Source organism: Oryctolagus cuniculus, chromosome 11 (assembly GCF_051225735.1).
Source record: "Oryctolagus cuniculus isolate XC-2025 breed Fujian yellow rabbit chromosome 11, ASM5122573v1, whole genome shotgun sequence".
In the NCBI taxonomy this organism is placed as follows: domain Eukaryota; kingdom Metazoa; phylum Chordata; class Mammalia; order Lagomorpha; family Leporidae; genus Oryctolagus; species Oryctolagus cuniculus.
This window is the reverse complement of record NC_142877.1, coordinates 120,939,939-120,961,980: the sequence shown is the minus strand read 5'-3', so window position 1 is coordinate 120,961,980 and position 22,042 is coordinate 120,939,939. Positions and strand designations below refer to the sequence as shown.

General features: G+C 55.5%; 1 protein-coding gene and 1 long non-coding RNA gene across 28 annotated transcripts in view; one reads left to right on the top strand and one right to left on the bottom strand.

Moving 5' to 3' along the window:
* The window catches only part of LOC138843211 (tetratricopeptide repeat protein 38), a 73,006-nt gene that overhangs the window by 24,644 nt on the left and 26,320 nt on the right, over positions 1–22,042 (bottom strand). For 7 of the 24 annotated variants that reach the window (XR_016216414.1, XR_016216415.1, XR_016216421.1 and 4 more), the window contains 6 exons: positions 18,577–18,654; positions 18,065–18,235; positions 12,559–12,634; positions 9,445–9,564; positions 5,413–5,510; positions 3,115–3,165 (listed from right to left, as the gene is read on the bottom strand). Coding sequence is in view for 6 of the 24 variants with exons in the window: in XM_089307765.1 (XP_089163891.1) it covers positions 3,115–3,165; positions 4,968–5,132; positions 5,413–5,510; positions 9,445–9,564; positions 12,559–12,634; positions 18,065–18,235; positions 18,577–18,654 (759 nt within the window). In the remaining 18 variants the exon portion in view is untranslated. The other 17 variants (XR_016216416.1, XR_016216409.1, XR_016216411.1 and 14 more) reach the window with 8 other exon arrangements.
* On the top strand, positions 5,985–17,486 carry LOC127485318 (uncharacterized). 4 transcript variants are annotated; one of them, XR_016216433.1, is made up of 4 exons: positions 5,987–6,134; positions 9,421–9,904; positions 11,142–11,251; positions 16,285–17,486. It is a non-coding gene; the product is annotated as an uncharacterized LOC127485318 (long non-coding RNA). The 4 variants fall into 4 exon arrangements; XR_016216432.1 differs by having other exon boundaries at positions 5,985–6,134; positions 9,421–11,251; positions 16,285–16,712; XR_016216434.1 differs by lacking the exon at positions 16,285–17,486 and having other exon boundaries at positions 10,705–12,069.

Here is a 22,042-nt window from a genome sequence, read left to right as displayed (position 1 = left end):
GGGTCAAGGAACCCGGGCAGCATCATTGAATAGTTGTGCTGGTGAGGAGTCAGAGTCGGGTATGTCACCAGGGGTGCCAGGGCATCTGCAGGGACAGTCTATTTTCCAATGCCTCCATTGGCCACATGCGAGGTAGGTTTACATCGAGGGCCTCGAGTTGGGGCATGCTTTGGCCAGTGCCCAACCCGGGTGCAGCAAAAGCATGGACCAGGAGCAGCCCTGCTTCTGGGTATTGGGATCACAGGACTGGACAGATTTTGGTCTCAAGTGGCCGAGGCCAACATAGTTTTTCTCTCCCGGTCTTTTTCTCTTTTTGCCTCATTCTCTCAGTTAAATACCTTAAAGGCCATATTTAGAAGCTCCTTTGCGGGGGGGTTGGGGGGTGGTCTGGCCCTTTTTCTAGCTGTTAGGAATTTCCATCTGACATCAGGCACAGATTGTATCTTCACATCCAGTTCATGAACCAGAGTCCCACCTGGAGAGGTTACATCTAAATTTGTATAATTTTGGAGTGCCTCCATAAGGCAAGAAATAGAGGGCCAGGTTTTATCAGGGTCTCGAGTAATTTTTCTGACTCTGTCAGAGTTGACATTGGTATGAGTAAGCTTCAGCAGATCTTCTAGGAGACAGGCTAATGTAGGATTACGTCTCTGAGTGCCTGAATCTCTGGGCTGATACGTCCGGTTTCGCTCAGTGCCTGGCAGAGTGGTGTCCACCACTGAGTGTCATGAGGGGTCTTGTATCGGCTGTGAGTGTGGAGTTAGTATGAAATAGATGTCTCCCTAGGTCAAGACGTAAGCTTGGATGAGATGAAGGAACTCTTTTTTATATTAAGTTGGGTTTTCAGGAAAAGGAGCCTAAGTTTTCCTCAGTCTGGCTTGTATCAGACAATGAGAAGGGAACCTGAACCTGGGTGGGAACTTTTGGCCCCGCAACCTCTCTCTAAGGGAACATATGGGTTTGTTTGTGTCTCTGAGACCGAGTGGGGACAGGGGTCCAGTGGGATGGCATGGAAGGAGAGACAGGTAGGCTTGGGAAAGAGGTGAGAGAGAGAACAGAGATGGGATTAGGAAGAACAGCCTTTACATAAAGATGGTCAGGTGTGAAGAGTGAAGAATGCCTGCAGGTAGGGAACCTCAGACCACTTGCCATTCTGCTTGAGGAAGTTATACAGGTTTGTAAGGATGTTTTGATCAAAAGTGCTGAATTTTCGCCAGCGGCTGTGGTTCTCTAATTCATACTGAGGCCAAAATTGCAGGCAAAGGCATTTCATTTTGTGATCCTGGTGGTCTGTGAGTGCCAGAGGTTTAAGATCTTTTTAACACACTGTCCAAGCATGATTGTTTGGGAATCGAGATTTCAGACTCCATGGTGTGAGGCAACTGAGAACTCCTGCTTTAGGGACAAGTCGAACCCGGCACAGAGACAGGAGAGAGAGATCATGGAACCGGCTGTGAATTGGGGTGTCCCCTCGTTCACTGCTGGTAGCCCAACAGGCGAAGGGTCCTGGACCTGAAGGATGATATTGCAGGGCACCTCTACTTCACGTCTGGATGTAATTTTTTTTTTTTTTTTTTTTAGTTCATTAAAAGTTTATTGGTGCCGGCACGGTGGGGCAGCAGCTTAGGACCGCAACCTGCAGCAGTGACATCCCATGTTGGTGTTGGTTTGAGTCCCAGCTGTTCCACTTCTGATCTAACTCCCTGCTAATGTACCTAAGAAACAGAGGATGGCCCCTGCCCTTGGGACCCCACACCCTGGTGGGAGTCCCAGAATACGCTCCTATCTCCTGGCTTCGGATCAGCTCAGTTAAAAAGGAGCTTTCTCTAGATTTACTGAGTTTCAAGGCCCTCCTGGGGTTGCCTTCTGGGGCCAGAACAAACACTCTCTGTGGGCCTTAAATATTCCCTACCCCAGCTCCAGAGGCTAGAAAAAAACAGAGCTTCCAAATTACTCCCATGAAGCCAGCATGTGATTAAAAACTGATTAAGTTTGCTCAGTAAAGAAAGGACCAGACTCACTTATTTCTACACAAAAATCCTAAACAAAAATATGAGCAGAGAGAATCCAACAAACATTGAAAGAATATTAATACAGTATGGCCAAGCTCAGTTCATCTCAGGACCCTAAGATGGTTAAATTACATACCGAACAGTGACCATGAGAAAACCATGATTGCCTCCATATATGTGAAGAAGCTACGATAATGTTACCCATCTTCTCCACTTTAAAGGCCCTTAATAAACACCTACAAACATGTTTCATCGTATAAAGAAACGGTCATCTCAACCCAAAAGGCAGCATGAGGTTCAATCAGGGGGCTAAGGGACATCAGGACACTGCAGACTCTACCCTGGTTCAGATAAGCCACCTCCTGCTGAGGGAACACAAACCCCGGGAAGCCCAGGTGGCTCAGCACAACAAAGGCACATTCCCATCTCCCACTCAACCTTCCCCTCCAGTGCCTCATGCATGCTCTGGCTGGTCTCCACGGCAAGACACAGGGGAAGCAGCAAACCCTACGCAGGTTCTCAAAGACTCTCCCAGAGGGACCCAGCACACAACAGGCCTGCTTCACTGGCCCAGCGAGTCTCTGAGCCCAACCTCACTTCAAGGGCACAGACAGCACAAGTCTCTCATGGATCCGGAACAGCAAACATGGAAATGCTAAGGAACGGTGCCAATGACTTCTATGTACCTCTAAATGAACCCAAAGCTGCCAGGCTTATTGGAAACCTGGAGAAGCAGTCCCATTATACCAGGCACATGGTCAGAATCTAAGCACAATTATTTAAACTTAAAAAAAAATTATTTTGGGAGACAAAGAGACAGAAAGACATTACATTCACTAGTTCACTCCCCACATGTCTACAGTAGTTGGGGCTTTGGGCAAGGCTGAAGCCTCGAGTCAGGAACTCAATCCAGGCCTCCAGCAAGGATGGCAGAAACTCAACTACTTGAGCAATCACCATTGCCTCCCAGGGGCTGCATCAGCAGGAAGCAGCAAAGCCTGGGCTGAGAAATGGACGCAGGCACTGCAGTGTGGGGTGCGGTGTCTTAACCACTAGGCCAGACCCTGCTGGCACAGTCTTAACCCTGTTCTGACATACTCACCGGTCCAGTGAGGCCAAAGAATGCAGCAGCAAAATCATCATGGGGCACATGCTATGATTAGAGAGACAAGGGGAAAAAAAACAGGAAAACCAACTGAAACTATTACAGATAGTAAGAGGAGACAAGAACATGGCTGACAACAAAATTATGACACAGCAATCAAGAGCTTTCCCATTTAGAAGACATAATTCAAATAATACTTCATTTAAAGCAGCAACAAAAAATACAAACTACAGAAAAATAAGCCAAACAAGAAATATGCAACATGTAGATAAAGAAAACTTATCATATAGGCCACAAAAAATATAGATAAAAGGTAGATTGTTCTATAAACCATATTGATATAAACTTCATAACTCTTGGAAGAAGAAATAAAATTTGATACCTCATTACTTACTCGGAATAATTATAAATGTAGACTCATTTTAAGAGAAAGAAATGAGTGGCGACACCGTGGCGCAGTGGGTTAATCCTCTGCCTGCAGCGCTGGCATCTATACAGACCCCGGTTCTAGTCCTTCCTGATCTCTTCCAGTCCCGCATTCTGCTATGGGTTTGGAAAGTAGTAGAAGATGGCCCAAGTCCTTGGGTCCCTGCACCCACGTGGGAGAACAGGAAGAAACTCCTGGCTCCTGGCTTCAGAATGGCGCAGCTCTGGCTGTTGCGGTCATTTGAGGAGTGAAACAGTGGATGGAAGTCCTTCCTTGCTGTCTCCCCCTCTCACTGTAACTCTACCTCTCAAATAAAATAAATAAAAATCTTTAAAAAAAAGAGAGAGAGAAATGAAATCCTAAAGGAACAAGAAAAAAATCAGAAATGGCTTTGGAACTTGAGGGTGAGGCGATCTAACCAGGACATGGGGAGGCAGCCGACATCGTGGACAGCCTGGCTTGCTCAAGCACAGTTACTCTGCGAGGACACCCAAGAGGCTGATGACATCGCTGGCTCTTGCAGGAGCAGCCAGAAGGGTAGAGGTGAGAGACATTTCACTTCTCATACACCTGAATTGGGGAAGTCAATGCTTTCCTCACTTCCGGAAACTTCCAACTGTCTGGTGTAGAAAAATGAATCACGGACCAGGAGCAAAAGCATCAATCTTGTACTTGAAGAGCCAAAGGGACTCCATTTTAAAACAACAATAAAAAAAAAAAAAACAAAAAAACAAAAAAAAAAACAGCCTCCGTTTCCCATAGCAGATCCGAATCCTTGTAAAGCAGGCATTCAGGCATTCTGGAGATATCAAAGCTCACCAGGGACAGCTAGCTCAGCGGACCAAGGACAGCACAGTAGATTGCTAAACAAAGTAACTCCCTGTATTCAAAGCTCCTGTGCTGTAAGCCCACCGCTGGAACTCCCTGTACCCAAAGATTCCATGCTGTAAACCCCACTGATGTAACTCTTTTTTTTCCTGCTGATGTAGCCCTTTTTTCCTTTGAAAACTCTCCCGAACAAAAACTGGGGCCTCACTACTTCCTCCGCTGTGCCGGTTGGTTGGATGGGGTCACTGTCGCGGCTTGTACTCCTAAATAAACCTTGCTTTTTGCAGTTGGTGTGATCCACTCTCTGGGGTCTCTGCGGGGATCTAACGATCTGGGCACAACAGTACTCAGGGTTCCGAGACTGACTGTGAGTGGCGCTGGGCTGTCTGTTCCTTCTGCACCAGGTGCCAGGCAGAGTCCAGGTCCGTGGTAGCTGCCCTCAGGATGGCACTAGGCAGGGCGGTGAGAGCCTAACCTGCAGGTGGACCCACCTCCAAGAAAATAAATCGTGCTTGCACTGAACATGTGCAGACTCATCCTTGTTACTAGTCCCTAGACCATACAGGGTGATAACTATGCTTGTCACGTGACTTACAGTGCTCACGAGGACGTACACGCATGATAGGCAAGTGCCACGTCCTATCACACGGGGCTCGGAGCATCTGTGGATTGTGTGCCCGCGGCTGGGGGAGGCGGCGTGTGTCCTGGCATCCATCCCCCAGACACTGAGGAGACTCACTTTCTGTGGTTGCACCGTCCTCTTGATAAGCAAACCAGACAAGGGCACGGCAGGGAAACACAGTTACAGCCAGGCTCGCCCGCCCGCCCGCCTGCCCACTCACACACGCAGTCCCCAGGATCCTACACAAGACATAGAAACACACCAGTGACAGCCAAAAAGAAACCCTCGGGGCGTGCGTGCGTGCGTGCGTGTAAAGAACCCTCCAGGACACAGGTGCGCGGGGCCAGGGTGCAGGGCACTGAGGGCAGAAGCGGACAAGCTGCCGCCCGGAACGGCGCGCGGCACACCCGGGCCCTACCTTCCTCCTCAGGGACGTCCATCTGCGCTTCGCCCGCCGGCCAGAGCGAGACAGGGCGCCGCCGTGCCCTGGGTCCCCGGACGCGGCTGAGGCGGTCCCTGCGGGGAGGAAGGGCCGGGTGAGCCGGTGCGGGAGCCGCGGGCGGCGCCGAGGCCGCCTGGGCCGAGCGCACCCCGGGGCCGCCGCGGGCCCGAGCGCCGCCAGGCCCGGAGCTGAGGGAGCAGCGGGCCGCCCCGGCGAGGCGACGGCGCGGATGAGGGGACGCGGCGCTCAGGCTGGGGCCGGCAGCTGGGCTCTGCCGGGCAGCGAGGGCCCCGGCGCAGGCCAGGCCGGGCCCCGGGGGCGCGAGGCCGCGTTCCGCACGGATAATCGCGTCCGCGCCGCGCCAGGCCCAGCGCTCACCTCAGCGCCGCTCGCCTCAGCCCGAGCGGCCAACGGCGACCAGGCCCGGACACCCGCCGAGCATTTAAATGAAGCGGCCCGCAGCGTCGATGCCGATTGGTCTGTCTCCAAAGGGTGTGCCCGCCCCGATGCTTCCTGGGGACTGTAGTCGGAGCGCCAGGAGAGGGGCCCAGGGCGCACGCGCAGCTGATTGGCTCCGCCCACCCGGAAGTCCGCGGAGGGCCTGCGCCGTCCATAGGCCAGAGGGCGGCCCGCCCGTTAGCGGATTGTGTGGCCACAGTGCGCCGCCCGCGTGTCTGGTGAAGACTGAAGTAACAAAGGTACTAATACTCGCTCTGCCGCAGGGCTCGCGCCCGGTGTCAGCAATGCGGCTGCACGAAGTCCCGGCCGCTGTCCGGAGTGGGCGCAGGGGCACGGGAAGCGTTGCCCGAGGCCGGAAGGGGACGGTCACCCTAGGTGGGCTTCCCGCTGAGAGGGTCTGTGGTCCCGGCACCGGTGAGCTAAGACTCCAGGGACCCGGGCCCAGGTGAAGGCACTGGGGAGCGCGCCTGTTGGGGCCGCGCGTACTGGGGACATCGGGAGCCAGCGGCTTGGAGAGGCCAGGCCAGGCCGCTGGGTGAGTCGGTCGCCGTCGCTATCCGTGGCCTGCATCCAGGCAGAAATGGCGCCCACGTCAGTTCTCGAGGCTCCGCCCGGGGCTGGGCTTCACCGCGCGGGAGCTCTGAGTGTCCAGGCCTGCTGGATGCAGGAGGAGGACCCAGGGTTTGCCCGGAGCCAGACCTTCTCCATGCAGTCCAGGCTGGCAGTTGGGGTGCGGCCCTCCCCACGGATCACCTCTGTCCTTCACTGTGACCCCGCGTCGGGGTCGCCATGATCGGCTAGCACAAATGGACATGAATTGACAGCGTGGACCATGCTGCGTGATACGTGGGGGCCTGGTGCTGTCAAAACTGCAGGAGTTCACAGCAGAGGACAAATGTAAGATAGCAAGGGCAGGTGCGGGGGCCGTGGGCTGCACACCCTCATCGGTCCCAGTGGGGCTGGAGGGCAGCCATGGGAGTGGCCGGTGCCTCCCTGAGTGGAACCTGAGGCCCCCTGGCTGAGTAGTGGGAACTGGAAGAAACAGACGCGGCGGCCAGACCTGCTGGTCTCAGGGCATCTACGGAGCCAGGCCAGGCGGGCAGCTGCTCCGTGCACTCGCTGTGTAGAGGGGAGGTGAGTGAGCCTGAGGGGCAGAGGTGTGCTACCTTCCATCTGAAGGCGGTAGAGCATGGAGCAGGTGTCCACCATGTCCAGCATTGTTCACCTGGCCCTGGCAGTTGGGGCAGGATCTGGAAGACAGGCATGACCCTAGCCATACTCTGCTTGTGGGCTGATGGGGGACCCAGGGCCAGCGAGGAGCATGTCTGGGTTATGTATGGGGTCTGCACAGAGCAAGCCCTCAGCAAAAGGCTGCCAATGTGTGGTCCCCACCACCTCTGCCATCAGGACTGTCACCCTTACTGTGACCAAGAGCTCAGACTGCACCAGGCGCAAGAGAGGGCACCAAGTGACCTGGAGAAGCTGCCCCCATTGCGTGCCCGGGAGCATGTGCTGGGCCTGGCCCGTCACCCATCTCCAAGCCTCAGAGCAGGCTGGCAGAGACCCCGCCCCCGGCCACACTTCCAGACTCAGCTTTGCTCAGGGGTGCCAAGATCCACATCTCATCTCACAGGTCCCCATCACCTCCATTTCTTCCTACAAAGTCCCTTCAACCCCCAAAGGACTGCTTCCGGAACTTCACTGATTTTCTCTGGTGCTGAGACCCCAGGCTTTATTTTTAACACAGCACCCTAGAATCTGAGACAAGTCTTGCAGGAAAGGCAGAGCCCTGACAGCTGCCCCTTCATAGAGGAGCCCATGGGCCTTCCCGGGACGGCTCAGAGTGCAGCCCTCCCCAGCTCTCAAGGCCACAATTCTTGCTACCCGGGACACACAGCAGGTACCGGGCAAACACTGAGCCCGGCCTTCCCTAAGTTGCTGCCTGTTCGCGACCCCACCTAACCTGGTAAGAGGAGCTGACGACGCCTCCTGCATGGCCCACATTTGACATGCACCTGGGTGCGAGGACAACCTCTCCCTCACTGTCCACCGTAGGCCTTGGCTCTGCTTAAGCTGGGCGGGCGCTGGGACAGTCCCAACCTCGACCCACACAGCTGCTCATCCTTCCAGACTCTGCAGACGGTGGCTCCTACAGCGTGCCTTCCCTGACCACTGCCCCACCCCAAGCCCAAAGGGTTCAACGTCTCTTCTGGGTATCCACAATCTGAGGGATGCCTGTCTCAGGGAGGCCCATGCGCTGCTGCGAGGCTGCTCAGTCCACTGACCAGGCCCTGCCAGGACAGAGAAGTCTCACGTGGAGCCTCATGGGGCTCCAGGGCAGGGCACAGGCCTGCGGCAGGGGCTGGAGTCTTGGCAGAGCTGAACGCCTGTGGCAAGTGCAGGAGGAGGAGGGGACGGGGCCCTGGGCTGCACTGTCCTCACCCAGGGCTGTCCAGCCAGGCTGCAGGCTGCCGGAGGCCACAGTGGAGAATATGAAACAGCAGAGAACCAAGAGCCCAGCCTTAGCGGCTCCTGATTTATGTGTTGGGACCAAGGGCTTCACAGAGTATAGATGGGGAAACTGAGGTCAGAGGGATCACCCTACAGAATCAGAGTTCTAGTGGAGGCATATGAATGGCATGGGGGTGAGGCCTTGGCTAGGCCTCCCTGCTCTCACAGCTCCTCCTGAGCAAGCCCTGTACTCATGGGTGCCCCTCACCCCAGTGCATCCTGGGTCCCCCAGAGCCTTCCAGAGCCCACAGATCCAGGGTCCTTAGGAAGATGTGCATGTGGATGTCAGGGGCCCAGGCTCTCACTCCGACACCTGCCTTCCTGCAAATCACATCCCAGCGGGAACGCCCCTTCCTCTGCCCGCAAGGCTCCTCCTGGATTGGCACACACATGGCTGGGCACCTGCGGCTTACTGCCAGGACTGGGAGGGGAGTGGCCACCTTGACCGGTGGGGCCCTGGGGAGCCTGCCACAGCGCAGGGGAGAGCAGGCCAGTCTGGGTGCCCGAGGCCAGCACAGGGGCAACAGGCACACAGGGAGAAAGGACGGCACTGAGTAGGGCAGTGAGTTACCAGCCGAGAGGCCAGAGGTTGGGCACTGGGAGTGGGAACAGTGAGCCACAGCAGGGTCAGGCCAAGGGAAAGGGCCTGCAGGGGGGCAGGGGTCTGGCTGGGCCCACACCCGTCCTCTGCAGGCCCTAACCTGTAACCACCCTGCAGATGGCCAATGCACCATCCCCCCTGTGTCCACACCCTCAGCTACACTGAGAGGCCACCCCTGGGCTCCAGGCAGGCAGGAGGACCAGCTCAGGGCCTCCTAGGTCTCACCCCAGTGGGGCTCTTGTCTTCATGGTAATTTTATGACGTATTCCTTTTACCAATTCTAGACCAGTTCTAGAAACTTCCACCAACAGGTGTTGAGAGGTGCTTTGTAGCCATGGGTAGCGTGACAGAAATGTTTCAAGCACACCCGTGAACTCCTGTGCCTCAGGACACCGACTGAGTTCCCTTGGCAGGTGGCCGGGGGATGAGAACCGTACCTTCCAGTGCGTCTCCGAGTGCTGCATGAACTCCAGACCCTGCTGGACCTCTGCTCTCATCTCGTGAACGTGGGCAATGGTGTGCACTGACCACGCATCCGTCGGGGTGATAGACAGAGCCTGCGTGTGGGTGAGACAGTGCGGGTCAGTCAGCCTTGGCAGGCCACAGCACATCTCTCACAGGCCTGGGTCCAGCTCAGAACCATCACAACCCCAGGACAGCCCATGTACGCATGCGTAGGGCACACCAGCACAGGACACCGCGAGGCAGAGGTGTGCTACTGGCCCAGGGTTCGCAGCTGGGATGCAGCAGAGTCTCCAATGCAGGGCTCATCCTGGGACCACACAGCCTCCTGCATACAGCTGAGGCTCCTGCATCTGGCCTCAGTTTCCCTCCAGTGCAGGGGCCCCGGATGCTGCCTCCCACTCAGGGCTGCTTGGAGAAGTGGACACTGTCGAGGTGAGCTTGGTGGGGACCGTCCAGTGCCCCTCAACTGGGGACCTCCCCACACACTACACGGGCACCCAACGGGGGGCTTCCCAGTGCTGACAGCACTGCTGTTGAGGTCAGAGGCTGCTCACGTGCCCAGAGAGGCAGGCTGGACCGGGGAGTGAACCTAGCCTCACAGCAGCATGCTGCCTGTGCTCCCGGGGTCAGCTCATGTTTACCAAGCACCCACTAGGTGCCAAGCACAGGGAAGTAGACTGAGACTCATGAAAGTCCCATGGACTTGCCCATGGCAGGTCCCATCTCAAATCCTGGGCTTCACCCCCCAGCCTGCTGCCTCGGTTTCCCCAAGCTAGGTGGTGTGCAGCTTGCCCTGGACTGCCAACTGCTGCCACCATGCGTCCTGCCCCTGCTCATCAGGACACAGAGAGGAAGCAGATGGGTCTGTAGGGAGCGTGGGCACCCCCTGTGCTGGATCCCTGGGTGCTGGACACCGGAGAGGGTGAGGGCTGAGTTCGAGTAGACTGGGTGCGGCCCTGCTGGGCACACAGCTCTCATGCAGGGCAGACTGGAAGGGCTGCGGCTCACAGCCCATTGGCTTGCCCCACTCCTGCTCTGACATGAGCAGGGACTGACCAGTGCCCTCCCTCGCCTAGAGCCCTCCCAATTGGCCCCTAGGCTCCCCCTCCCAGTACAATCCAGGCCCTGCTGCCCTGCTGCCCTGCTCTGGTCTCTCAGGCTTGCACCTTCCAAGCCAGTTCCCAATACGCCCCCAGCTCCACAACGCCTGGCCTGCCTGGATCTTCCCGCAGGCTATGCAGACACACGGCCCCATGGCTGCCCGTGCGGCTGCTCCAGTCCAGCGTGGCTCCTCGCTGTCCAGGAAGTCCACCTCACCACACGGGGATCACCTCCGGGAGCCTCATTGTGTGGCAGTGAGGGAGCAGCGAGGGGATTCTTCTACCTCCCCTGCCACTTGTGCAGCCTTAGTCTGCACCTTGTGGCTGACCCTGGAGGGACCTGCCACATCCGACTTACCACATCCGGCCACCCTTGCCCACGCTTCTCTGACTGCACTGCCAGCCCCCAGGTGCCCAGGTGGATACCACCCAACAGGAGGGCCTGGCTGCCGTGGTCTCTGCAGGGCCTTCCTGTGGCTGCTGTGGGAGGGTAGTGCCTGGTCACCCACGTATAGAAGTAAAATCACCAGGAAGCCACTCCAGACCTTGACCTCTGACTTGACTTGCAGACAAAAGAGCTGTGGCCCTGATCTCCAGCCTGGGCTCTAATTCTGTGATGCGAAGACACCCAGGGGTGCTATCTACTAGGGGTGCTGAGGAACACCAGGGCGATAACAGGGTAAGATCCTGACCTTGTCGCAGGGAGGCTGGGTTCTGGTCTTGGCAGCTTCAAGGACCCCTGTCTGGTCAGGTGGCCTTAGAGAATCTGGCTCACCTCTGACCTTGTGGCCTTGGCCTCTCTGAGCAATGGGAGAAAGGCATCACATGGACAGAGTGTGAGTGACAGCAGGTGCATTTGGAGTCCCCAGCCTGAACCAAGAGCAGCAGCTGCCCCCTGGGCCTCAGGATCCACTCCTCTGAGGTGGACAGAGGAGAAGAGATGCAGGCTGCAGCCTGTCACTTGTTCTGGGCCCATGCACAGAGTAGCATCCACTGTACTCAGTGCCAGCCTTCAAGACACAGGTGGGGGCCGCAGTCCAGGACCGAGGGCAGGCGGGAAACGCCCAGTGGATGCCACATTGCCCTGCCTGCTGGACCACCGGTGAGCACCCTGACCTGGGGGATGCTCTAGGGCAGGGCTCGGGGCAGCTCTGTGCAGAGGTGAGTGAAGCCCTGGCTACAGCGCCAGCATCCCACATTGTCCCGGCTGTTCTGCTTCCTCTCCTTCCACATGCACCTGGGAGGGCACAGAGGATGGACAAGTACTTGACCCGTGCCACCCACCTGGAAGACCCACATAGAGTTCCTGGCTTCTGGCTTTGGCCTGGCCTAGCCCCAGCTGCTGCTGGCTTTGAGGAGTGAACCAGCAGGTAGAAGAGATCTCTTTCCCCTCTCCCTGTCCCTGTCCCTGTCCAACTCCGTCTTTCTCTCTCTGTTGCTCTGCCTATCAAATAAATCAGTCTTTGGAAAAGGTGTGTGTGGTGGGGAGGGTCCAAACCATGCAGGAAGAAACAGAAGCCCCAGGTCAGGCCCAGCGGGCATCAGCCTCTGTCCCTGACCTCTGTGCCGCCTTCTGAGCCTCGTGTGCAGTCAGTGATGCTGAGAAACGTGAAGTTCAAGGAGGAAGGTTTACATCCATTCCCCACACTGTCCCAGCAGTGCCGAGCATAGGCCCTGGAAGCCAGCAGAGCTGGTGGGAGCACAGACGCCCCGAGTGCAACCCTGAGCCAGGGGCTGAGCAAAGCCTCCCCAGCTTCACCCCCTCTGCTGCAGGCCTGGGCTGTGGCTGGCCAAGGGGCGTGGCTCCGTGGCCACAGAGGCACGGGGATGGCAAGGGTCAGCTTCCTGCCTGGGGCAGCTGCTGGCACTGCAGTGAGTCCTATGCTTGGGGACCTTCAGGGGGACTGGCTCAGGTCAACCAGCGGGTTACCCCCTTCTTGGCCACTCTCAAGGCCAGGGCACTTCTGGAAAGAGTCGGCTACTTACCTCTTTGGCAAGCTTTTCCGCCCGATCGTAGAAGTTGGTTTCCATCAGTCCAAAAGAATAGATGCCTTTCACATAGCTAAAGACAGAAAACAAGTCACCTCAAAATACAATAGGACAGGCGGGGAGCACTGCTCTGTGCCCTCCAGTACATGGGCCGATGTCCCAACTCCAGGGACCGTGATGGGACCCTGTTAGACTCATGCTTTACAGAATCTACCACGTTAAGATGGGTGGGCCCTGGGCCGTGACTGTGTCCTAAAGGGGCCATGAGAACACAGAGAAGGAAGACGGCGGTGAGGAAGCAAAATCAGCGGGGGCAGCCACGAGCCCAAGCACTCCAGGGACCCAGCAACAGCGGGAGCTGCAAGAGGACGTCAGGCCCCCGCTGAGCATGGGGCAGGCACTGGCCTGCAGCACACAGGCAGGTGCACCCCAGCTGCTCCGAGTGCCCCACTTGTGGACGCCATTACAGCTGCGTCTCAGCTTTCCAGGCTCCCTCTACTGAGGGGCTAATGACCTAATGACCTTCGTCATCAGAACCATAACAGGGCAGGGCCTGCCTGGATTAGTGCCCTCCCACCCCCAAGTCATCTGCACAGGGTCTCCCTCCACCCCACCCCTGCCGCATCTGACTGGTGAAGCCCCCATGGTGGGACAGAGGAGGACTGCTCCCTGGGAAGCTCTCCTGGCTGGGTTCTGTCTGTGGCTCCTCCTCTGCTTCTGCAGCTCGGCTCCCAGCGTCTGCCCAGCTGGACACCCCCCCTGCACAGCCAGGCTCCTCCCCAGGCCCAGGGGACCTGGGGCCGGGACCCTGTCCACTTCACTCTCACGGCCCCAGCCAGGATAGGTCCACTTCCCTTGCACAGGAAATGCACACCCCCATCTCACCCGTCTCACTGACAGCCAGGACCCCCAGTGCTCACACAGGATAGAGGCGTCCTGCCCGTGGCTTTCCAGCCAAGGGGAAACAAGACTGAAGCTGGACTCTGCACGCTGGATGTTATCTCTACTCCCGTGCGAGATACAGATCTGACTCGTAGTTCACAGAAGCATATTCTAGAACAGCCCCTTCCAGACGGCTAACTGCATGGTAACTAAGGAAGCTCTGTGAGGTCATTCACTGAGCGCTTTCTGGGTTATTTATTAAGTGCTTACTGTGTATCAGGTCCTGAAAGTCCCCTGTGGTGGTCAAGTCCCTATGTCCACTTGGCTGGACCGCAGAACTCAGTTTTCTGTCCAAACACCAGTCAGGTGTGGCTGAGGCAGTAAGTTGTTCGTGGGGCCAACACTGACATCTGTCGCTCCCCCTCTTCATGGAGGAACGACACTAAACCCTGCCTAGGCTTTGTATCCGAGTCGCGGCACCATTATGTCGCTCCCCGTCTTCGTGGAGGAACGACACAGGACCCTGCGCTGTTCTTTCGTCTGCTCGGCCCTCCCCGGGTTTGCTGCTGGTTCTTCCCGGGTTGGCTACCGTCCCTTCCACCTCCGTGGAAGGGCGGTTCCCCCTGGCCACTTTCCCCACTTCCGCGGGGGAGCGGCACACCGCCGGCCGGCTCTCTCGGGGGCTGCACAGGTGTTCCTTCAGATAGATGTTCCCCTTAGATGTTCCTGGTGCATGTTGTCTCTCTCCTCCTTTATAGTCCTCTTCCGCCAATCCCAACTCGGCTGCCCACACGCCGAGTACGCTGCTCTCCTCCAATCAGGAGCAGGATCAGCTCCTGGAGGTCATCACTCAAGTTGGCAAGAGGCAGCTGCGTAGAAGCTGTTTTCTTCTCTCCCAGCGCCATATTGTGGGAGAGCAGATGCATAGAATAAGTCTTAATTCCAGTAACTTAGTCTAGTCCGAGTTGCTCCCCACAGATCCCCCTTTCTTTTTATTTTTTGGCGTTGATACGCGCCTGTCTTCGGTGCCCCGCGGTACACACTCTGCTCTGCTTGCTAGAGTTGCCCACAGGTGCTTACAAGTCCTATCAATCAGGCAAACCGAATCCAAGCCTTCTCATTGCCGTATTGTGGGGAGACTTATTGGTGTTGATTCGTGCCTATCTTCGGTGACCTGCAGCTCATACTCTGGTCGAGCTGCCTGCTGGTGCTTACCGCCTTACTAATCAGGCAGACCGAATCCAAGCCTTCTCATTGCGGTATTGTGGGGAGACTTATTGATGTTAATTCGTGCCTGTCTTCGGTGACCTGCGGCGCATAAACTGCTAGCCGCCCGCAGGTGCTCACCACCTCCCTAATCAGGCAGACCGAATCCAAGCTCTCTCATTGCCATGTTGAGGGAGGCCTTATTTTTCTCCATTTCTCTATCTCCGGGCATTCCTATCTCTCCCATTTTACTTCTATCTACCAGCATTCCTATTTCTCTCATTTTACTTCTAAACTTCTGTTTCTCTTATCCCTGCAGCTTCCCAGCGCCCGCCCCGAGGCTGCTTCTCGGCACCTCGCCCCGCGGCAGCTTCACGGCTCTGCGTGGCTTGGGTTTGCGCGCTCCGTGGTCTCCACGGCCTTTCACGCCCGCACCACGGCCTCGCACTAGCCCCACATTCCCTATCTATTCACGCCCCGTGCGCTCTCTCTGCACGTGGCGGCTTCCGCGAGTCACACAGCGTAGCTTACGTTTCCGCCACCACCGGTATTCAATCTAAGTTCCCCGGGCTAACCTGGCGAATTCAACCTATAGCTTACGTTTCCGCCTCATGGTTTGGCTTCCCGTCTTTTGCTCCCCGGGCTAATCTGACGGATTCCAACCTGGCCCACGCCTCCGCCTCTGGTTTAACTTTTCGCCTTTTGCTCCCCGGGCTGACTTAAAGAATTCCAAGCTGGCTTACGTTTCCGCCTCGGCCTGCCCCCCACGGCTTCAATTTCCCTAACATTTTTCTCTACCCGGTATGTTTCCCTAAGTTTTCTTCCAACAATATTCCTCCCTCATTTCTCCTGGCTTCTCCCCACAGTCCGTATCTGAGTCTGTTTGTTCTAGCTTTCACTTTCGCTTTCGACCTTAGAGATTTCTCCCAGCTTCCCCCCGTAGTCCATATCTGAGTCTATGCCTAGGCTTTCAATAGCTTCTTCCGGCACCTTTTCCATCCGGCTTTTCCCTAGGCTCTTTACTAGTCTCTCTCTCCGGTATTTTCCCACTTCTTCCCGTTTCTTCCCTCCTAAGTTTCCTATCCGAGTCACGGCACCATTATGTCGCTCCCCGTCTTCGTGGAGGACCGACACAGGACCCTGCGCTGTTCTTTCGTCTGCTCGGCCCTCCCCGGGTTTGCTGCTGGTTCTTCCCGGGTTGGCTACCGTCCCTTCCACCTCCGTGGAAGGGCGGTTCCCCCTGGCCACTTTCCCCACTTCCGCGGGGGAGCGGCACACCGCCGGCCGGCTCTCTCGGGGGCTGCACAGGTGTTCCTTCAGATAGATGTTCCCCTTAGATGTTCCTGGTGCATGTTGTCTCTCTCCTCCTTTATAGTCCTCTTCCACCAATCCCAACTCGGCTGCCCACATGCCGAGTATGCTGCTCTCCTCCAATCAGGAGCAGGATCAGCTCCTGGAGGTCATCACTCAAGTTGGCAAGAGGCAGCTGCGTAGAAGCTGTTTTCTCCTCTCCCAGCACCATATTGTGGGAGAGCAGATGCATAGAATAAGTCTTAATTCCAGTAACTTAGTCTAGTCCGAGTTGCTCCCCACAGACATCAGTGTTCTTTGAGTTAAAGTGGCTTCTCTCCACAGCGTGGGTGGTCCTCACCCCATCCGTAGATAGACTGAGGGCTCCGGAGACCAGGATTCTGCCTCCAGATTCAAGTCTCTCCCGTCAGGGGGCTGGTGCTGTGGCGTTGCAGGTTAAAGCCCTGGCCTGCAGCGTTGGCATCCCATATGGGCGCCAGTTCAAGTCCCAGCTGCACTGCTTCCAATCCAGCTCTCTGCTATGGCCTGGGAATGCAGTGGAAGATGGCCCAAGTCCTCGGCCACTGCACCTGCGTGGGAGGCTGGGAAGAAGCTGCTGACCAGAAGAAGCTCCTCGCTCCTAATCAGCTCAGCTCTGACCACTGCGGTCATTCGGAGTGAACCAGTGGATGAAAGACCTCTCTCTCTCTCTCTCTAAATCTTAAGTAAATAAAACTCTTTAAAAAACAAAATAAATCTTAGAAAACAGAAAAGTCTCTCCTGCCAGCCGCTGTGGGAACTTCCCACCTGCCGCCTGCCCTCCAGAGGGCTAACATGTCAGCCCCACGATCACACGAGTCTGTAAAATAAATCGTTCAGGGGCTGGCGTTAGCCACAGGGAAGACACATGTGTCCACGTCCCCGTGTCTGGTTTGAGTCCCAGCTCCACTCCTGACTCCAGCTTCCTGCTTATGTGCACTGGGAGGCACCAGGTGATGGCTCAAGTTGGAAGGTCCCCTCCACCCAGGTTTGGAAACCTGGAGTCCACAGCTGCTGGATTTAGCTCTGTTCCAGCCCTGGCTATTGGGGCATTTGGGGAGTGAACCGGCAAGTGGAAATCTCGGCCTGTGTCTCTCTCTGCCTCTCAAGTGATAACATCATCTTTCAGCCCCTCTCCTCCATGTCCAGCTGATCCAGCCTCTAGGGGGAGCCTAGAAGATGACTCAAGTCCTCGGCCACTGCACCTGACTGGGTGACCGGGAAGAATCTTCTGACTGGAAGAAGCTGTCATCTTGTCCTGGGGAATCTGTTCCCATAGGGCACAGGTCTTCTGGAAGTTCCTGGAAGCTAAGAGGAGCTCTCAGCACCACTGAACACAAAGCCTCCACCCCCAAGCATAAAACACATTCCACATCGTAGACTGCATTGGATTGGCTTAAAAACAACAGTTTCTTAGTTAGAACGTGGCCGAGGACATTGAAAACCCAATGAGGAATCTTATTGCCTGGTCAAAATATATAAACAAACAAATAAATAAGTAAACTGTCTCAAGTTGTCAGAGACAATTTCAAGTGTGACCAGAGTTGGCTGTAGGGAGTCTGGGCTGGAATCGCCCCGTGTGGACTCACTGAGCAGACCCCAGGAGATGTCCCCATGTCGGGCTCAGCACCCCTGAGCTCCTGCGGGGTCATCAGCGGTGTCACACCTGCAGAGCAGGCATGGGCACTGCCGTTCTCAGGGAGTGAGGGTCAGCGGGGGACAGGGACAGGAATCTGGAAGGCTGCGGCAGTGCACCCAGGGGTGTGTGGGAACCAGGAGCACATGCACAGATGCTTTCTGCCCTCTTGTGGACATTTCTACCACACGGTTCCATTATTTCAGTAACGAAACTAATAACTGATTGAGGTCATGAAACAAAACGAGTGACTGGGACACTAAATTGGGAATCTCAGCCCAACCTTCCTTATCAGGCACTCGACTGCACAGGCAGGACGCAGCCCTGACCCAGGTGCTCTCATGAGCTGGGCTGAGGATTCCCCTGGTGCCGCATGGGGACAGCCTGAGGCACCCCCAGCCCAGCCTCGGTTCACCCATCACAGACACACAGCCCTCAGAGGCCCCTCACCCGTTGGCAAATGTCTCCACGGCAGACACGTGCAGCTGCTCCCGCTGTGTCAGGGCCTGCGCTTTGGATACGTCCACCATGGTCTTCACAGCCAGATCCAGCTCTTTGTCCAGTTGCCTGGAGCTTCCAGTGCCAATCAGCCTGAAGCCGGCAGAGATGGCGTGGCCCATACTGGCAATAGATTGGACACAGCTGGGGATTCAGACGCTTGGGCCAGCCCAACCCAGCCCAGCCCAGGCCTCACCCAGAGTGGCAGCAGGTGCAGACCAGGCAGCAGGCAGTCCCTTAGCTAGGCCCTTCCAATCTATCCCCAACCACCCACTGCTGCCCACCCACCACTGGGAGACCTTGGGTAGGAGGCTGATTGCAGAGGGGGTGGGTGGGCTGGGATGCTCCATCTTCCAGACTTGACTGCATTCCGCTGCTAGAGCGCAGCTGAAAAAGCACTCACCAAATCAGAAAACCTCCCCCAAAACCTTCACTGAGGGCAAGCGTTTCTCCGGTGGGCGTACCTGGGTCAGAGTGGCATCAAACAGCTTGCAGGCTTCGTTGCTTGTGGTGGAGAGCGGCAGCCCGGCATCCTTCCAGGCCTACGCACAAGGAGGGGGCGGCCCGGCTTCAGTCTTGAAGCCCCTCCAACTGGGACACAAGGAGCTCCAGCCACAGCACACTGCAGACTTCCAAACGCCTAGCAGTGGTACATGGCCAGGCTTCCGTGAGACCACAAAAGTTAGATTTCCAAGACATCACAGCTCTAAGCTTGGGATGAGATGGTTACGGACCCTGACACACATCTACCCAGTATTCTGGAAACAGCTGTGCGCCTTTGGGCAAGACACTGCCCCTCTATAGCATGTGCCCAGAGGGACACAACGGAGGCACCTGGACGTGCCGGCCAGGAGTCCTGATTGCCCAGGAGGAGGGATTACTCTCCAGACAGAAGAGGAGTGTAGAGCTCATGTGTAACTTGGAAGGGGTGGTCCTCCAGGCTGGCAGGGGAAATAAACATCGAAATAAGACCTCTCGCTCTGTCTCTAACTTTGTAATTCTGTCTCTTAAATAATTAAATCTGGGCTGGTGTTGTGGCGCAGTGGGTTATCACCCTGGCTTGAGGCGCTGGCATCCCATATATGGGGCACCGGTTCTAGACCCGGCTGCTCCACTTCCCATTCAGCTCTCTGCTATGTCCTGGGAAAGCATTATAAGATGGCCCAAGTGACTGGGCCCCTGTACCTGCGTGGGTGACTCTGAAGAAGTTCCTGGCTCCTGGCTTCGGACTGGTGCAGTTCTGGCCGTTGCGGTCAATTGGGGAGTGAACTATCGGATGGAAGACCTCTCTCTCTCTCTCTCTCTCTGCCTCTCCTCTCTCTGGTTAACTCTGACTTTCAAATAAATAAATAAATCTTTAAAAAATAATTAAATCTAAAAAAGAAGGGAAGATAGGAAAGAAGGAAGGAAGGGGGACAACAGGGGCCAGCACTGTGCTGCCATTCATTGAGCCACAGCAGGCAGCGCCAGCGTCCCATATTGGTGCTGCTTCAGGTCCCGGCTGCTCCATTTCCAATCCAGCTCTGTGCTAATGTGCCTGGGAGAGCAAAGGAAGATGGCCCAGGTTCTTATGCTCCTGTGTCCATGTGGAATACCTGGAAGAAGCTCCTGGCTCCTTGCTTTGGCCTGGCCTTTCTCCAGTCACTGCAGCCATTTGGGGAGTGAAACAGCAGATGGAAGGTCTATATCTCTCTCTCTTAAGTCTGCTTTGCAAATAATTAATCTTTTATAAAAAAATAAGAAAAATTAAAATAAAAAAATCAAGCAGCAGACCTACCCTAAGTCTATCAATCATTACTGTAAATGGTTGTCCTATAAATACTCAAGAGGTTGACTGGGTGAAAAACTAAAACTCTATTAAATGCTGTCCATGGGGCTGGCGCTGTGCATAGTGGGTAAAGCCACTGCCTGCTGTTATCCCATATGGGTGCCAGTTCAAGTCCTGGTTGCTTCACTTCCAATCCAGCTCTCTGCAATGGCCTGGGAAAGCAGTAGAAGATTGCTCAAGTGCTTGGGTCCCTGCACCCGCATGGGAGACCCAGAGAAAACTCCTGACTCCTGGCTAGGATCAGCACAGCTCCAGCTGCTGGGGCCAACTGGGGAGTGAACCAGTGGATGGAAGACCTTCCTCTCCCTCTCCCTCTCCCTCTCCCTCTCTGCCCCTCATTTTCTTTCTGTAAATCTTTCAAATAAATAAATAAATAAATCATTAAAAAATGTCCACAAAAGACCACTTGAAATGTAAAAGCATAGGGGCAGGGGTGGTTCCAATATGGCAGAATAGGGAGGGAGCTTACTGATATAGTCCAGGAGAAGATAGTTTAATAAAAATGGAGATAGTGTAGTCTCAGGGAAGAGTTAGGGAAAATATGGCAGAGGAAACTCCTCCCTAATTAGAGGGACATGGTAGAGCTATGTGGAGGGCATGGGCGCCCATGGCTTGGGACTCTAGCTGCCGAGAGCCTCCACACCAGCGCTGGAAAGTGAGGTGAGACAAGACTGCAGTAGCCTGAGACCCTGGCAGAAAAGTGGCAGGAAGAGCATAGAGGGAATGAGGCTTGAAGCCCCGTGGGGGAAAGTATACCAGCCTAACTAGAGAAAAAAAATAAAGGCCGGCGCTGCGGCTCACTAGGCTAATCCTCCGCCTTGTGGCGCCGGCACACCGGGTTCTAGTCCTGGTCAGGGCGCCAGAGTCTGTCCTGGTTGCCCCTCTTCCAGGCCAGCTCTCTGCTGTGGCCCAGGAGGGCAGTGAAGGATGGCCCAAGTGCTTGGGCCCTGCACCCCCTGGGAGACCAGGATAAGTACCTGGCTCCTGCCATCAGATCAGCGTGGTGCGCCGGCTGCAGCAGGGTAGCCGCGGCGGCCATTGGAGGGTGAACCAACGGCAAAAGGCAGACCTTTCTCTGTCTCTCTCTCTCTCTCAGTCCACTCTGCCTGTAAAAAAAAAAAAAAAAAAAAAAAAAAAAGAGAGAAAAGAAAAAGAAAAAAAATAAAAGAGATGGTACAGACACAATTCTCTCTCTCCACTCACCTTACAAAGGTGTATGAGCCGACAGAGCAGGCACCATTTTGGACATACGTAACAGCTGCACCAGCTCGGGGTTGCGCCCGCCCTCGGCCAAGCAGAAGAACCTAACTCTGGTAGAGAGTAATAATAGGAGACTAAGACCTAGGGAATGTGTGGGGCTTCTGAACCGGGACTGTGGGAAACAAACAAACAAACAAACTGAAGGTGTGTGGGAGAACTCACGGTGCGGCTGAGAGTTTGAGTAGTCTCAGTGGGAGATGACCAAACTGAGAATAAAGAAGTCAAACTATCCCTCTTTGCAGATGCTATGATTCTCTAGGGGATCCAAAGAACTCCACAAAGACTATTGGAACTCATAGAAGAGTTTGGCAAAAGTAGCAGGATATAAAGTCAATGTACAGGGGTCGGCGCCACGGCTCACTTGGTTAGTCCTTCACCTGTGGTGCTGGCATCCCATATGGGCGCCGGGTTCTAGACCCAATTGCTCCTCTTCCAGTCCAGCTCTCTGCTGTGGCCCGGAAGGGCAGTGGAGGATGGCCCAAATGCTTGGGCCCCTGCACCTGCATGGGAGACCAGGAAGAAGCACCTGGCCCTTGGCTTTGGATCCGCGCAGCACCGGCTGTGGTGGCCATTTGTGGATTGAACCAATGGAAGGAAGACCTTTCTCAGTCTCTTTCTCTCACTGTCTATAACTCTACATGTCAAATAAATTAAAAACAAAAAAATAAAATCAATGTACAAAAATCAACAGCCTTTGTATACACAGACAATGCCACAGCGGTAAAAAAAATTAATGAAATCCGGTCATTTGCAACAAAATGGAGGAATCTGGAAAACATGCTGAGTGAAATAAGCCAGTCCCAAAGGGGCAAATATCATATGTTCTCCCTGATCTCTGACAA